Below are 17,868 nucleotides of genomic sequence, written 5' to 3'. Positions count from 1 at the left end.
AAGCGGATGGGGGCAGGGCACGCAGGATGACAGGGCACTTACTGACCTGCAGGCCTAAGGCCACCTCCCCACCCTGCTAGGACAAGGCTGTTTCCGTCCTCCAGTGAGCAGAGTTAGAGTGGCCCCGTAGGCTGAACAGCCCCTGAGCCCACCGCAGGCCAAGGCCCACTCACCGACCTCTGACTCTGCTATATATACATCAGCCATGCCTGGGGACGGAGGCTTCAGCCGGACCTCAAATGCAGGGCAATGCCTGGGTGCAGGAGACCTGGGCTCTGGGCTCCCACTGTCTCCTAAGCTAAGCATTGCAGCAGAGACCACACCCCCCACCCCTGCTGCTGAGTATGCACTAAGCAGAGGAGCCTCCCTTAACCCCGGGGAACTCGGTCTCTGCATCTCTGAATGAGAATACCCTGAAGCATGTTCTGAGACTCCCAGGAAGAGCTCTGCAAGCCCTGATGGCTCCAAGAATCTGACGGCACAGTGCCTGCTGTGCCTGTGCAAGCCCATCCAGGACAGACCGTACCCCACAGCTGTGTCACTGTAGCCAGCGTTCCTCCCGCTACAGGCAGGGCCCAGTGCTATCCTGGCCAACCAGGTCATGAAGTCTGGGGAGCCAGCTAGGTGTACTATCTGTGTCTGGGGCTAGGAACTCTCAAGCCCTGGCTGTGTGGCCTGGGAGGGAAGCCAGGCCTGAAGCAAGGTGTCTGCTACTGTGTAGGAAATCTCCACACACTCAGCCCACAGAGAGGCCCTCCCTCCCCAGGCGGTTGCGAGCAGTAAGGACTGTTGAGAAACAGTCACACTACACGGGCTGCTGGGAAGGGGCTCAGTAGGCCTGGAAAGGATGCTCTCCAGCCTGTTGTGCTGCCTGCAGGCTGTGTAGGCACCCCAGGTTCCCAGCTTTGGGGTGGCCTTGGTGATGCAGTTGTCTGAGTCATTTCTGTCCCTGTAAGTGACCTCACACCCAAACTCCTGTAAGTGGCTGGGCTTTGTGGGTTCCCTATTTGGGAACCATTTGTTCACATCTCCCCAAGAAACAGTGTCACAGCCACACCTACCAACACGGAGAATGCAAGAGGGGAAGGAAGACACACGAAGCTAGCCAGCATCCGTGAAACAAGTGAGGACTGGCACAGGCCCCACAGAAGCCTGGGGAGGGCCAGAAAAGGTGACCATGGCTGAGATTCAAGAGGCATGGCCTGCCACAGACTCAGTCACTTCAAGACCCTGTCAGCTCAGTCTGCAGTGGAAGTGAGCAGAGATGGCTAAGGCCTGTGGACGCAGTGTCAGACACATGCCCCGCAAGCATGCCCCAGCAGGACTGGCTGCCCACGGGTCACGTGGATAACCAAGTCCTGTGATGGGGATGCCTACACAGGCTGCAGACAGCATCCCAGGAGTCAGGCTACTCTAGTCTTCCAGGGTCAGGGGTCAAAGCCCAGAAACCCCTCTGAAAGGAACTGCTTACAAAGGGTCAGAGGCACTGCCAGCAGGCAGGAGCAGGGCCCAGTGTCTGCCCCAAGCAGGCTTAGGGTCCTTGGAGCATGGGGGAGGGGTCTGTCAGGAGCAGGTGTGGGTTGGGAAATGCCAGACTCGATTCAGCCACTGCAGGGCGGGTGGCAGCATCCCGGGCACAAGGCAGGAAGAGTCCTCTGAGCTGTTTTCAGGCTTCCCTGGCTTTTCTGCTGTACGTCTCAGACAGCAGAAGACGTGACTCATGGCCTGCAAACCAAAGCTGCAGCACGGCACAGGCAGGTGCCTATGCAGCCCCTGTCACTCAAGGTGCTGCAGGAAGCCAGAGTGCACGCAAGCGAAGGCCAGCACTCGCTTTCTGTCCCTGCTGCCTGGAGCTTCCGAGAGCTTTCAAGGCCTCCAGAACTGTTCTTGCCCTCAGCCCTGATCCCAGCCTCAAGCCAGGGCCACCAACACGAGCACTGAGGCCCATGAGGCCTGACAGCGACAACAGCCACCATGACGAACTGCTTGCTACCAGTCACAGCACTGGCGTCAACCATATAGCCAGGTGATGATAAGCTGAGGAAGAGGAGGAAATGACCAGGAGGCCACCAGGATGGGGTAGGGCCTTCCTGAGAGCCGTGTCCCAGACTGAGCATTCTACATGGGTGTGGAACCTGCAGGCCCCACCAAGTGTGAGGAGCCATCAACCACAGTCAATGATGACGAGGACAAAGTTGGGAGTCTGACCCGTCTCCATGGCCCTAGACACAGGTGTCAAGTGGCCTCTCTCCTAACAGATTGCCAAGACCCTGACGCACGGCAAATGCTCACCAAGAGGACACAAGTGGGATGGGCTTATTGCAGGAAGGACGACAGATGCAGAGCAAGGCACTGCCCATAGCATACAGGTACCACAGGTGTCACTGCAGCCTGCCCCTCCCAGTCGGCCCACAGACATCAAGAACCCACCCCCTAATGCGCAGGCTACACCAAGGTAAGCTTAGCAGAGGTTCACTTGCCCAGTCTGGGGGTCTCAGCTCAGTAGAGCCGAGCATCTGCTACCACAGCCCAGTCAGCACAGGTTGTCTAGAGATGGTGCCCAGGCCAGGGGAAGGAGCAGGAAGAGCAGGGCTCAGCTGGAGCTCTGCAGCCTGCTCCAGAGACTGTGCCCACTGCCACAGAGGGCCATATGGGCACTTGTCAAGACTGACTGGGGTCAAGAGAGGATGGGAAAAGGGGCTGGGCTGGAGGCCGCGGGCATGGAGCGATGGCACTCACTGTGTATTCTGCATGCTTTTTTCCATACCATTTCATCCACTTCCTGAACTCTCGGTCCATGGTCTGAGGGACAAAAAGCACACGACCTGTTATAAACTCAGGGACAGGGTTCCACAGGCTCTGCAGAATCACAAGGACAAGATACTGGTATCTATCCCTGCTGTGAACACACAGTGGTGGAGGTCACCCAGAAGAGGGGTTCCCAACCCTCGAACAGAGCCCCAAGATGACTCTCTGCAGCCCCAGCAAGAGCCTGAACCCCACCCTGGGAGGAACAGATGGGGGACATCCGGAGAAGTGTGTGCCCTCTCAACTCAGAGCTCAGCCCCATCCTCTCTCCAGGAGGGTGGCCGTCCCTGCCAGGACAGCAGCCAGTGTGTGCTCATCGAGAGGCTCTGCAGAGCCTCCGCTGGGGGAGCTGAGCCCAGACACCAGCCCGCAGCAGCATGCACACGCGGCTCGTGGCTCTCACCTCTGCGTACTTGGCTGGGATGTCCGCTTTCTCCACTCCGTAGTGATGTTTGCAGCTGGTGGCCGCAGCCACCTGAAGGACAACCTGCCCCACACCTTCAGCCAGAGAGACACAGGTCAGAGTCTGTGTGGCTCCACAGAAACGCATGGCCTCAGCCACACGACAGTGTCCCTTGGCATCAGAGAGGAGGCAATCATCAAGGCACAGACCTCCCCCAAAGGTGTGTGCACCACTCTACCACCCACAACGCAATCTGTAACCTGCTCCACCTCTGCAGTTTGGCAGGGCCCGGCTGTCCCTATGTGGGGATGGGTGCACAAAGCTCAGCAGCCCCCAGAAAGGCAATTCTTGGCCTAACTTGCCCCTGGTGTTCCTGTGGCACAGATACAGCCAGTCAGGCAGCACCTGACCTAACAGGTCTGCTCAGGTATGGGAAACAAGCAAGAAGCCCAGAGGCTATAACTGGCAGCAACAGGCACGTGCTGGCCCTGTGCAGGGAGACCTGACCTGTCAATACTGCTTCACGCCAGCAAGGGCTGAAGACCTGAAGACAGCCCTCCACTTGGCAGGCCACTTCCCCATGTCAGATGGCAGCACACGCCACCTGACTTTCTAAGCTAGACAGTGCTTTCCAGTAACAAGCAGCTCAGAACCACAGGGCAGAGAAGCCAGAAGGCACGCAGTGCCTCAGGAGACACAGGGTCAGGCAAGGAAGCATCCCCTCTACAGTTTCATAGAGAACGTGAGCCCCAAAGCTACAGGGCATTGAGACGGGCTCTGGAAGGTGAGGGACCCAGGAGGCTTGACCTTCAGGGCTGGACCAGCAGCTTCTAAAAGGGAAGGAATAGCTGGGCATTTTCCAGCCTGTACCTCACACCCCAAGAGGTACAGGAGACAAGACCTGTGCTGGACAGTTTTAAGTCAGCTTAACACAAGCTAGAGTCATCTGGGAGGAGAGAGCCTCTATTGAAAAAATGCTTCTGGGCTGGAGAGATGGCACAGAAGTTAAGAGCACTGACTGCTCTTCCAGAGGTCCTGAGTTCAATTCCCAGCAACCACATGGTGGCTTACAACCATCTGTAATGATATATGGCGCCCTCTTCTGGCCTGCAGGCATACATGCATACAGAACACTATACAAAATAAATACATTTAAAAAAGAAATACTTTTTTACAAAAAGAGAAACTACTTCCATAATATTAGATTGCAGGCAAGCCTGTGGGACATCAGGCTTTTCTTATTCTTTTCTCTTTTTGGAGGGAAGAGGGGAAGGGTTCAAGACAGGGTTTCTCTGTGTAGCCCTGGAGGTTCTGAAACTTGGTCTGTAGACCAGGCTGGTCTCAAACTCAGAGGTCTTCCTGTCTCTGCCTCCCGAGTGCTAGGATTAAAGACATGCGCCACCACACCTGGCATATTTTCATAATTAGTGATTAAGGGGGGAGGGCGCAGCCCATTGCAGGTGGTATCACCCCTGGGCTGCAGATCCTGGGTTCTGTAAGAAAGCAGCTGAGCAAACCATGGGAACAAGCCATTCAGCAGCACCTCCATGGCCTCTGCATCGGGTCCTGACGCCCTGCTTGAGTTCCTGTCCTGACTCCTTCAATGATGGAGTGTTATGGAAGTGTGAGCAGAGTACACCCTTTACTCCCCAAGATGCTTTAGGTCATGGTGTTTCACCGCAGCAACTGAAACCCTAACTAAGACTCGCCCCAAGACAAGTAGATACAATCAGAACCACAGCCAGCCACAAAGGCCGCCGGCCCATAAGAAGGTGCAGGGCTGCAAGGAGCCAGCAGGACTGAGGGCTCTGCATGGGTGGGTCCCGAAGCCTCGGCTCAGCCGGGGTCCTCCCTGAGCCCTCGTGCAGCCGAGGAATACCGAGAGAGCCAAGGATAGCCTGAAGGCCGCTGTGAGAGACACTCACCACTGCCCAGGTCTACAAACAGGTCGTCCTCCGTCATCTTGATCTCGTCAATCATCTGGGCGACCAGGTCAAAGGAGGTCTCCCCGTACACCTCAGGGGAGAAGGGCTCATAGTTGTTGAGTTTCTCGGGGTCGGTTACAGAGTGATTGTACACCTGCTGCAGGATGTGACGCAGGAGCCCATTGGACGGCCGAGTATTCAGCTTCATGGGCTGCGTGGTGCCCTTCCACTAGGGACAAGAGTGGACATGTCTCATTACACTCCACAGCAGCCAGCAGCACCTGACTGACACCCAGAACCTGGGAGGCTGAAGCAGAGGCAACACTGCAGTCCAAGGCCAGCCTACACTACATAGTGAGTAAGATCCTGTATCACAAACCCAATAGGTTGCCAGGTGGTGGTAGCTCACACATTTAATCTCAGCACTCAGGGGCCCCTCCTGACTCCAGGCTCCCTGGCAGGTGTGCAGCCTCCCAGGACAAACCTTAGACTCTGTAGGCTTGGGACAGAGCCTTTAATTCAAGCTCACAAGAAGAAGGCACGGAAGAGCTGCAGACTCCTGCCTGTCAGGCTGGCCCTGTGAGTGCTGTTCCCTGGCACTCATCTACTGGTCTGAGTGAGGCACGAGATTAAGGAGGCATCCCCTCAGGTCAGGAGTGCTCTGCCCCTTGGTCTCATGGTCATGGGCACTCTGCCAGCCACAGCGATAGGGTAAGACGTGACAGGACAGGACAGCCAAGCTGAAGGGGCTAGTCCCCAAGCGTCTTGTTGCCCCACAGGAGCCTTAATATAGCCAACTCAGCAGGCGTCCCAATGATACGGGGCGTGGCAGGGCCAGTGCCCAGTGGGCCACCACTGAAGAGCTTCACGACTGTCTTTGCTCAAGGCCACAGTGCTACCCTGTGCTAGCCCAGTCTCTCCACACAGCCACATCTTCCACAGGAGAGTTCCCTGACACCATAGAACTCCACAGTGACCCAACACCTGCTAAAAGTCCCAATGCCAGAGACCCCTGTGCCTTCTACAAACACCACTGCCTGGGTGCTCAGCTTCCCCGCTAAGGTGGGCGGGGGGGGGCACAGCTTTATACAGCTCTACTGTGAAGAGGACAACCCCTCCCCAAACAGGTGGAACAGACTAGAATATGAAAGAGAGAGGCCTGAGGCTGGGAGCCAGCTACAGGGCAGAGGGAGGCTGGCTCCCAGATGGGGAGAATGCTGACTGCCTGCACCTCTGCTGCAGCATTGCAGGGATGGGCAGAGATGGAAGGGTCTGCAGAGCAGACCGACCCGAAGAAGCTAACGAGGAAGACACTTGGGGCCAGCTGGGGATGGATCCCATGCCACCTGCCCTCTCCACCGCTTTCACAGCTACCAGGAGGTCCTAGTGCTGGTCCCCCCTGGGAGGCCCAGGAGCCAGCACCATGCAGACCCACTGGAGAGTGGACAGCCTCAAAAGTGGGGGGCCACCTACCAGCTGGTGGATGCTGTCGATGGCTCGGTTGTACTTGTCACACAGCCTCTGCATGCTTTCAAAACTGAGAAACAAAGGAAAGGGAGCGTTAGTGGCTTAACACACCCGGCGTTTACAGATATGGAGGCCTGGGATCCCAGAAGCACCAAAGGCTTCATGTTGAGACAGGCCTCGGCCACAGGACCAGGTGCAAGGGGGGTCTGGGTGGGTCTGTCCATGCGTCAGCTCCACGGTCAAAGAGCAGATCGCTGTGAAGACTATGCTAGGCTTGGGGCAGTGGCTCAGCAGCTACAGCGCCCCCTGCCGCGTCTGAGGTCCTGAGTTCACATCCTCAGAATTCATGTACAGCGGGGCAGGGACAGGCATCTGTGGACCTGTGCGTCCAAGACAAACGAGGTGGAAGGTGACAGCTACCCAGGATTCTGTCCTCCAGACGAGTGTGCTGCTCAAGTACAGAGACTAAAGGGTGATGGAATGCAGGCCCTTACACAGAAGCCCACGCCCACCCAAGCTCAGCAGCACCAGAGGGTTCTGTCCCCTGCAGGGCCTCTGAGGTCTGCCCTCCTTCCTAAACAGCACTGCTTCAGAGCAGGGAAACTTCCCTGTGTCCAGCCAAATAAGCTACAAGAAGCGTGTGAGGAATGAGGGTGGAGGCAGAAATGTGCACATCTGGTCACATGACAACTCCAGGCTGCACTGTGAGACCTTGTCTCCAAGAAAGGAACGGAAGGAGGGGATGAGAGAGCGGAATCAGGGCACGAGAGTCGTCAGTGGTTGCCCTCTTTTGACCTCTGCGGGCACTGATCACTCGTGAAAGCCACACAGACATACAAGCAGGAAACGCTCAAACTCAGAGGAAAATACATAAAATCTTTTTCTTTTTCTTCTCTTTTTGTTTTTTTTGAGACAGGGTTTCTCTGTGGAACTGGATCTGTAGCCCAGGCTGGTCTTGACCTCACTGAGATCCGCCGGCCTCCGTCTCCCGAGTGCGCTGTCACGTCCCAGTCAAATAAATCTTTACAAAGGAAGCAAGTGGACTGAGAGTGCCAAGGAGTGTAGGGAGCAGAGGCCCCATCAGTCTCCAGACACCAGGTGAGGGGTCGGTGGCTCCTGAGGCCGGCCTGGGGCTCGACTGGGGGCTGCCTCTAGGAAGAGCTCTGTGCACTTGAGCACCAGGTGAGGAACCTGTCTGACTCCATTTTGAGTCATTATCCTGTTTTTTTGGAAAGAGGGTTTCTCTATCATTTTGGAGGCTGTCCTGGAACAGGCACTGTAAAACAGGCTGGCCTCAAACTCAGAGATCTGCGACCCTCTGCCTCCCTAGTGCTGGGATCAAAGGTGTGTACCACCACTGCCCAGGTTATCCTGTATTTTAAAAAATAAGTTTGTATTTCTGTGAGAGTTGACTTGCTCTGCTTCCTGGAACCCTGATATGTTTCAGAACACCCTTACCTTCTAAACTCCCTGACCCACTCCCCGCCTCTTCCTTCACACGGTGACCACATCATTTTTAAGGTCTTTGGTATTTCCTTATTGCCCTGTTGTCTCCCTTTTGTAAATCTACTAGGGATTTTACTCCTTATAAGGGGCTCAAGGAGCCGGGCAGGGGTGGCACACGTCTTTAATCCCAGCTCTCGGAGGCAGAGGCAGGTGGATCTCTGTGAGTTCGAGGCCAGCCTGGTCTACAGAGCGAGTATCACGACAGGCTCCAAAACCACAGAGAAACCCAGTCTCAAAAAGGGGGGGCCAGGGCCGGCAGTGGTGGTACACCCCTTTCAACCTAGCACTTGGGAGGTAAAATCAGGTGGGTCTCAACAAGTTCAAGGACAGCCTGGTCTATTCCAGGACAGCCAAGACTGCTACACAGAGAAACTCTGGGGGGTGAGGGTGGGGGCGGGGGGGTGGGAGGGCCCAAGAGGTAGATTCTGAACTACTCTCTTCAAGCCACTTTAGGAGGCAGTTGCTGGTCAGCTTTTAGGTGCACCCCATACAAATCAATCTTGCTTCAAATATGGCTTTAATTGTGGCAGTGGCCTTTATTCTCGCCAGTGGGATTAACACAGAGCAGAAGCATGGTTCTGGGGACAGGGGACCAGTCTATACCCTGCATGCCCAGGGAGGTTACAAATGTCCAGAGCCACAGGGAGTCCCAAGCATTCGGGAGAGGCTCCGAGGCACACTAATACACAGGCAGCTTCCTCCCCATGAGAGCCACATGATACCCCAGCACTCCAGCATGCTACAGTATGAACCTGGATGGTGTCTTACACCTTTCTGTCTCTAGGCCAGCAGCAACCACAGGACACAAGCAAGGTGAGGTGGTGGCACACACCACCACAGTCCCAGCTACTCATGAGTAATTTGAGGTCAGGCTAGGTCAGGTAAGGCGGCCCGTCTACTATCAATGAGATGAGGGCCCACATGCAAGGCCCTGGGCACATTCCTCACAGGGCAAAATAAAACTCCCAAAGGCCCAGGAGCTCTCAGGGCATGAACTCAAAGGCAGTGAGCCAGGCAGCCCGTGCCCTGGTCACCGGGCATATATCCCAAAGGAAGACTTCTGTGTCCTACGGGTCCAGAGGGCTCACACCTTCACACCCAGAAGCTAGCCATGGGGCGGATGGTGCCCAGGGGACTGACCCAGGGTCACCAAGGCTGACCAGCATCAGGGGTCCTTTCTAATAATGAGGTCAGAGGTCAAGGGAGGCTTTGCAGGCAGACTCCAGAATGCAGAGGCTGAGCAGGAGGTGGAGCATGGGCTGGTCTCTCTCAAAGGAGATAAAGCCCACTCTAGACAGCATTCCGGGAATGCCTTCTCTTCACCCTCTCTGTCCTGGAGGAGAGATGCTGGGTGGGGGCAGGGACCGGCCTCACCACACCTGCCAACCAGAGCTAGCAGGGTCCCTCAGCACAAAGCCAAAGGTAGAGAGACTCTGGCAGGACCACCTGCCGTCAAAAGACCCATACATAGTTCTCTCATTCCCAACTCAAGTTTGCTCAGTGTGGAGTTCCCAGGGATGGCCTCACTCCTGGAAGTGTACACAGACAGTGACAAGGGTGTGCAGTCCCGAGGGACAGCCCACAGCCCACTCACTCCCTTCCTGCTCACCTTTTGGTGTCATAGTCGATCAGGACGTAGTTCTCCATGGCCAGCTTGAGATCCGGGATTTCCTCACAGACCCACCTGAAATGGAACACAGAGCTCCTGCTGGCCTAGGTCCCCTTCTCGTGTGTGTGTGTGTGTGTGTGTGTGTGTGTGTGTGTGTGTGTGTGTGTGGCCGCTACTGTGAAATGACAAGCACTTGAGATATCACATGGATTTTACCAGGCCAAGGTCAAACAGTGCTGGCACTTGGAAAAGAAACAAATTTACATGCTATGGTAAAAAGTAAAACATTAGCCAGGCTTGGTGGCACATGCCAGCTGGCCATCCCAACAATGGTGGAAGGCCCCGAGGCACAAATACTCCAAATTCTAGACCCCCACATAATGGGACCTTTCTCCTCGGGAGAAAGAAAAAAGGGGGGAAGGGAGCTGGAAGATGGCTCTGCAGGTAAAAGCAATGGTGGGACATAACAACCCAAGACCCAAGTTTAATCCCGGGACCTCCACCAGCAATGGTGGGACATAACAACCCAAGACCCAAGTTTAATCCCAGGACCTCCACCAGCAATGGTGGGACATAACAACCCAAGACCCAAGTTTAATCCCGGGACCTCCACCAGGAGCAAGGAGAGAACCAACTACACACACACACCAACTACACACACACACCAACTACACACACACACCAACTACACACACACCAACTACACACACACCGACTACACACACACACCGACTACACACACACACCGACTACACACACACACACCAACTACACACACACCAACTACACACACCAACCATACACACACACCAACTACACACACACACCAACTACACACACACACCAACTACACACACACCGACTATACACACACACACCAACTACACACACACACCAACTACACACACACACACACCAACTACACACACCAACTACACACACACACCGACTATACACACACACCAACTATACACACACACCAACTACACACACACACACACCAACTACACACACACACCGACTATACACACATACCAACTACACACACACACCGACTACACACACACACCAACTATACACACACACCAACTACACACACCAACTACACACACACACCGACTATACACACACACCAACTACACACACACACCAACTACACACACACACACCAACTACACACACACCAACTACACACCAACTACACACACACACACACCAACTACACACACACACACCAACTACACACACACACAAACTACACACACACCAACTACACACACACACCAACTACACACACACACCAACTACACACACACCGACTATACACACACACACCAACTACACACACACACACCAACTACACACACCAACTACACACACACACCGACTATACACACACACCAACTATACACACACACCAACTACACACACACACCAACTACACACACACACCGACTATACACACATACCAACTACACACACACACCGACTACACACACACACCAACTATACACACACACCAACTACACACACCAACTACACACAAACACCGACTATACACACACACCAACTACACACACACACACCAACTACACACACACCAACTACACACACACCCCGACTACACACACACACCGACTATACACACATACCGACTACACACACACACCGACTACACACACCAACTACACACACACACACACCAACTACACACACACACACACCGACTATACACACACCCCGACTACACACACACACCAACACACACACACAACTACACACACACACACCAACTACACACACACCAACTACACACACACACCGACTATACACACACACCAACTACATACACACACCAACTACACACACACACACCAACTACACACACACCGACTATACACACACACCAACTACACACACACCGACTACACACACACACCAACTACACACACACCAACTACACACACACCAACTACACACACCAACTACACACACACACCGACTATACACACACACCAACTACATACACACACCAACTACACACACACACCAACTACACACACACCGACTATACACACACACCAACTATACACACACACCAACTACACACACACACACACCAACTACACACACACACCGACTATACACACATACCAACTACACACACACCGACTACACACACACACCAACTATACACACACACCAACTACACACACCAACTACACACAAACACCGACTATACACACACACCAACTACACACACACACACCAACTACACACACACACCGACTATACACACACCCCGACTACACACACACACCAACACACACACACACCAACTACACACACACACACACCAACTACACACACACACCGACTATACACACACACCAACTACATACACACACCAACTACACACACACACACCAACTACACACACACACACCAACTACACACACACCGACTATACACACACACCAACTACACACACACCGACTACACACACACACACCAACTACACACACACACCAACTACACACACACCAACTACACACACCAACTACACACACACACCAACTACACACACACCAACTACACACACACCAACTACACACACCAACTACACACACACCAACTACACACACACACCAACTACACACACCAACTACACACAGACACACACACCAACTACACACAGACACACACCAACTACACACACACACACCAACTACACACACACACACCAACTACAAGCACAATAATAATAAAAACTTTGTGTGGCTGGGTGTTGGTGGCACACGCCTTTAATCCCAGCACTCAGGAGGCAGAGACAGTCGGATCTCTGAGTTCAAGACCAGCCTCGGCTACAAATTAAGTTCCAGGACAGCCTCCAAAGCTACAGAGAAACCCTGTCTCAAAAAACAAAGAAAAAAAGTCGGGGAAGAGGCTGGGTTTGACAGGAAGATCAAGGTCATCCAAGGCTACATAGTTATGATGCCCAAAACCAGCCTGGGATACATCAGATAGTAAAATGCAATTATTTATTTGTTTTTTTGTTTGTTTGAGACAGGGTTTCTCTGTGTAGCCCTGGCTGTCCTGGAACTCACTCTGTAGACCAGGCTGGCCTCCAACTCACTGAGATGTTCCTGCTTCTGCCTCCTGAGCTCTAGGATTAAAGATCTATGCGCTAACATGCTCAGGGGTAAGATAGAATTTTTAAGAATTAAAAAGGGAGCCGGGCGTTGGTGGTGCACGCCTTTAATCCCAGCACTCGGGAGGCAGAGACAGGTGGATCTCTGTGAGTTCAAGGCCAGCCTGGTCCACAGAGCGAGTTCCAGGACAGCCTCCAAAACAATACAGAGAGACCCTGTCTCGAAAAAAAAAAAAATTAAAAAGGGAGGTGTCCTGCATTGAAAGTTGTAGAAGGCTACAATGTAAAGAAAAAAGCTCTACTCCCTAACAATGCCATCTTCCGTGGAAGATCTGGGGAGGAAGAATTTGGGGATCACAGAAGAGGTCACTGTTAGGGAGTAGGTTTCTTCCCTGACATGGTGGAGTTCTCCCTCTGTTAGACCCTGCAGGCTGTCTCTGTCTGTGGCCACATAATCACTCTATGTGTATAGGACAGAGGGACCCAGGCCCAGGCAACACAGAGGTCAACGACCTCAGGCTCTGGCCCCTGCCCGGCCCTCCACCCTGACAGTCTCCTAAGCACCACCACCGCCTGCTCCCAGCCGTCTGGCCCATGAGCTCCCAAACCCATGCTGCCATGTCTGACTAGGTAGGCTCTAGGGATCTGATCTGGACTCAGGTCCTCATTTGCCCACACGGCCAGCTCCCAGGCCGCTCTGCCTTCAGCCTCACTGTGACTGACACGCTCAGTGGCAGGCCACGCCCAGCTTGGTGGGCTGCAGAGACCAGGCTTTTGTCCTGACAACTGCAATGGTGTGGTAGAGGTGACGCTACTAGGCCTATCTACTGGGGTCTGCACCTGCCCCAGTCCCTGACTAATGCGTCGCTGGGCCCGTCCCATCCACTCTCCCTAACGTGGTTCTGTTCCACCTGTACCCCCATCTCAACTTGCAAAAGCATCTCAGCTCTCACTGCCAGACTTTTAAAATTGTCTTAGTTATCTTTTGTGCATGGGGCCGGGATTGTGTGCTTATGCACTTGTGGATGCACAAGCACAATTTGAGTGACACGTGTACCCAGAACATGTGAGGGTCAGAGGACATCAGCAGATGGCCCTCTCCTTCCGTCCCCACAAGGCCTCCAGGGATGACTCGGGTCTCAGGTGAGCACAGTAAGTGCGCTGCCCCCTCTCAGCCAACTCACTGGCGCTGCCATCCCCACCTCCCAGCACCCAATGGCCAGCTAACCCTGCCTGAGTCCAGGGTCTCGGCTGTGTGTGGACAGGGCTTTGCTCCCACTGGCCTACGTCCACTATTTCAGGAGCTCCAGAAGTAGACAGCACAGCCACCCAAGCAGGAAGCCCTGGTGTCATGCTATGCAGGTGTCAGGATGGAGCACCACCCCCAGCAGCATGAGACCTGAGTGGACCTCACAAACTCCCAAAGGTGGGGTCCAGTAAAGGGTAATGGGGACACAGAGACTCCCGGCTCCATCTACCAGAGACTACAGCTCAGAAGCTATACGTGAGACCTGGCTCCCCTTCCACTGCAGGGGGACAAACAGCTGAGGCTCTCTCTGACAAGCACAATGTGTGGCAAGGCCTGTGGCAGGCTACCCTGCAACTGGCTGCCTCTGCCAGGGCTCCTCCTACTACCACTACTCACTACCTGAGGAGGCCCAGTGAGGACAGTGAAGCCGTGAAGTCCGCCTGCTGCGAACCTCAGGAAGCAGCATGCCCGCCCTCCCATACCCACCCCATGCACCCCACTCGGCACTCACCGGATAGTCTCAATAATCTCATACCCCCCCACGCGGCACTCACCGGATAGTCTCAATAATCTCATACCCCCCCACGCGGCACTCACCGGATAGTCTCAATAATCTCATACCCCCCCACGCGGCACTCACCGGATAGTCTCAATAATCTCATACCCCCCCACGCGGCACTCACCGGATAGTCTCAATAATCTCATGAGCAGCATCGTGGTGCTTGTCCTGGAAGAGAAAGAAAGCATGCAGAGTCGGTCCCCGGCAAGCAGAGTGATACCCAACTCTTGTTCTGCGATGCACACTCCCAGTACCTGGACCCCAGATTCCCCGGAGCTGGAGCCTGACTTAGAGCTTTGTCTCCCTGCAAACACAACAGGTCCCCACCCACAGAATGGGAAACAGACATGGCAGCCACTGGCCAGCACTGTACTAGATATGCATTGCTCCAGCATAGCCAGATCTCCACCTGCCACCCTGAGATGAAGCTCACGGGTGCCGATTACACACTGACAGAGTCACAGAGGGAACAAGGGTGACAAAAGGAGCTTTCCACCCTTCCACACACTGCCTGAGACCTGCCCCAGCCCCAGCCCCAGCTGGGAAGTGAGCCGTGGGATGACGAAGGCCACAGCTGACAGTGCCTCTTGAGAGCAGACAGACAAACACCGTAGCTAGGTTCCCCAGGGCCCACGCTCTCTCCCAGCTCTGCCCAAGTCCTGGTCATCACCCCTCACCACAGGAGCTACAGACTCCAGTTGACCCTGTCTAGTGCACAGTCACAGGTCACAGGGAACACTCAGCACAGCCCATGAACACTAGTGTGGGCCAAGTGTCCCCTCAACCTAAAGCTCTAAACAGTCTCCCACTGTGGTTGTTTGGAAATGACCCCACTTAGACAGAGGGTGGGGCGGGGCGCGTTAAGTCTGGAAGTGTAACCTACAGGCCTCAGCTCAGGATGTTTTTGAAACTTCCATGACCCACACGTGCTGGGGGAACAGACTGAAGCAGCAGCTGGCCAAATCTGCAGGAAACCCCAGAAGTCACCACGCCGGGGTGCTCTTTTCAGCTATGGCTACATCCTGGCCATGCATTGGTCTCTAGAAAAGGCATAGGCATGTAGCCACCTGGGAAGGAGGGAGTATGCTGGGCACAGTGCCCGGAGCCCAGGTTTATGAGAGGTGCTGTTTTATTTATGCAGGTACAGCCCCTACCAGCCAGTCATCCTCTGCTAGGTACCACATCTGGCACATCAGGAATTCACTTCCAGGTGGCCAAGCCATTTTGTCTTTTTCTCTCTCCCAGTGCTAGGGATGGAGCCCTGAGCCATATGAACACTAGGAAGGCCACCTACTGAGTCAAAGTAGACTAGGCTAGCCCAAAATGCCTCACAAGGGCAAGAAGAGCAGGGTCGTGTTCAAGGATCAGTTCAAAGGAGTCAACATCCCCAGCCCAGCCTGTGGTAGACAGAACATGAGCACAGGGAAAGCCAGTGGGCAAAGCAGAGGCCAGAAGCAAGCATCCTGCAGAGAAGCCTGGGGAATGACCTCAGGCATTAGCAGACAAGGTCTCACAGAAAGAGGGCTAAGGGCCCCGACTCCAGGTGGGCAGCTCAGTTACAGGTGTCCCACAAGGCCCTGTATCCAGTGAGAAGGAAACCCCTAGAAAAGACCATGCAGGGCTACGTGGATATGACATACACAGGCTCAGCTGGATGGGCTGTCCCCAGAATGCACAGCACACTCCAGACTTGGGGTGCATGTCTTCACACACATACACAGAAAGAAAGAAGAGAGTTTAGGCTGGGCAGTGGTGGTGCACGCCTTTAACCCCAGCACTCGGGAGACAGAGGCAGGCGGGTGTCTGTGAGTTTGAGGCCAGCCTGGGCTACAGAGCGAGTGCCAGGACAGCCTCCAAAACAATACAGAGAAACCCTGTCTCGGAAAACCAAAAAAAAAAAAAAAAAAAAAAAAAAAGAGTTCAGTCCATAACTTCTCTGCTAGTTTTACTGTGGGGGCCTCACAATGCTATCCAGGCTGGCCACCAACTCTTGGACTCAAGCAATCTTCCTACCCCAGCCTCCCAAGAAGCCAGGGCCACAGACATACCCAGCCTAGAGAACATTTTTTTTAGACTTGACTATGAACTCTAAAGTCTACGCAGGGCCCCAGGGCCTGGCCCAGCTCCATGGCACTAATTCACAGCACACACGGGGATACCCAGTTTCCTGGTGGCCAGCCTTCATGAAGGCAGGAGGTGGTTGTGGGATGGAAACTCAGAGGTCCACAGGAGGACAAGTGTCCTTGCTCAGCTACAAGGACAGGGTGAGGTCAGACAAGCTGGCCATCTGTGCCAGCTGCCTGCCTGCAGCCACAAGGGCTTCTGCTCAACACTTCATGCCAAGCTGGCCTCTACAGTCTTTTTGTTTTTTTTTTTTTGGTTTTTTTTTTTGGTTTTTTCGAGACAGGGTTTCTCTGTGGCTTTGGAGGCTGTCCTGGAACTAGGTCTTGTAGACCAGGCTGTCCTGGAACTCACAGAGATCCGCCTGCCTCTGCCTCCCAAGTGCTGGGATTAAAGGCGTGCGCCACCAACGCCCGGCGGCCTCTACAGTCTTAAAGGCAGAATGACACCACCTACCCAGGCCTGTCAACTGACACAAGTGAGTCACTTGATAAGAGTGACTGCATGCAAGGAGGTAGCCACCTGTACACCTCCTGGCTGCAGGCCACTCCTCCCTCATGGTGTGAGGGCAAAGGACAGGGGCTCGGTTTACCATTGTCTTAGGAGACTTGGGACAGGCACTGAGTGAGGCAAGCAGCCCTGCCCAGACAACATCAAGACAGGGAACACTGCAGCCCGGCACCCAGGCAGCTGCAAGTACTGGTGCAGAGACTGTAGAGAGGTAAACCGTCCACAGCAGGGCTCTGCAGTCCTAAAGAAGGTAAGAGGTCGGGCAGCCTGAAGGCTCCGCCACACCCCAGCTACAGGTGCTGGGTGTGCAGACTGCGGACTGGTGCTTGCTAGCTTCCAGCCTGGCTGAGAAGGTTCAATCATCAGGTCTAGCAAAAGGCTGTGACTCAAAGGAACAGCTGGTGACAGAGAACACAGGGCGCCCCCTTCTGGCCACCACTCTCACACACAGCACACACCTGTGCATATGAACTCCCTATCAACCTTGGTGCCACGCCCGCTCTTGTCCCGTCACTCCATTCTAGGATGAAGGTGGAATGAGTGCTTCCACAGGGGCCTCA

At 54.3% G+C, this 17,868-nt stretch overlaps 1 protein-coding gene across 3 annotated transcripts in view; it reads right to left on the bottom strand.

Annotated features, from left to right (window-relative positions):
• Positions 1 to 17,868, bottom strand: part of Dot1l (DOT1 like histone lysine methyltransferase) — a 41,357-nt gene that overhangs the window by 18,344 nt on the left and 5,145 nt on the right. For all 3 annotated transcript variants that reach the window (XM_005083288.4, XM_013123005.3, XM_005083289.4), the window contains exons 2-7: positions 14,802 to 14,845; positions 9,719 to 9,793; positions 6,610 to 6,673; positions 5,137 to 5,365; positions 3,212 to 3,306; positions 2,740 to 2,802 (exon numbers count right to left, since the gene is read on the bottom strand). In XM_005083288.4, the coding sequence (XP_005083345.1) occupies positions 2,740 to 2,802; positions 3,212 to 3,306; positions 5,137 to 5,365; positions 6,610 to 6,673; positions 9,719 to 9,793; positions 14,802 to 14,845 (570 nt within the window). The remainder of the gene's footprint in view (positions 1 to 2,739; positions 2,803 to 3,211; positions 3,307 to 5,136; positions 5,366 to 6,609; positions 6,674 to 9,718; positions 9,794 to 14,801; positions 14,846 to 17,868) is intronic.

The sequence above is a fragment of the Mesocricetus auratus genome, unplaced genomic scaffold (assembly GCF_017639785.1).
Source record: "Mesocricetus auratus isolate SY011 unplaced genomic scaffold, BCM_Maur_2.0 Super-Scaffold_100676, whole genome shotgun sequence".
Lineage (NCBI taxonomy): Eukaryota > Metazoa > Chordata > Mammalia > Rodentia > Cricetidae > Mesocricetus > Mesocricetus auratus.
Note: the sequence above shows the minus strand (reverse complement) of the source record. Positions and strands in the feature narration are given on the sequence as shown.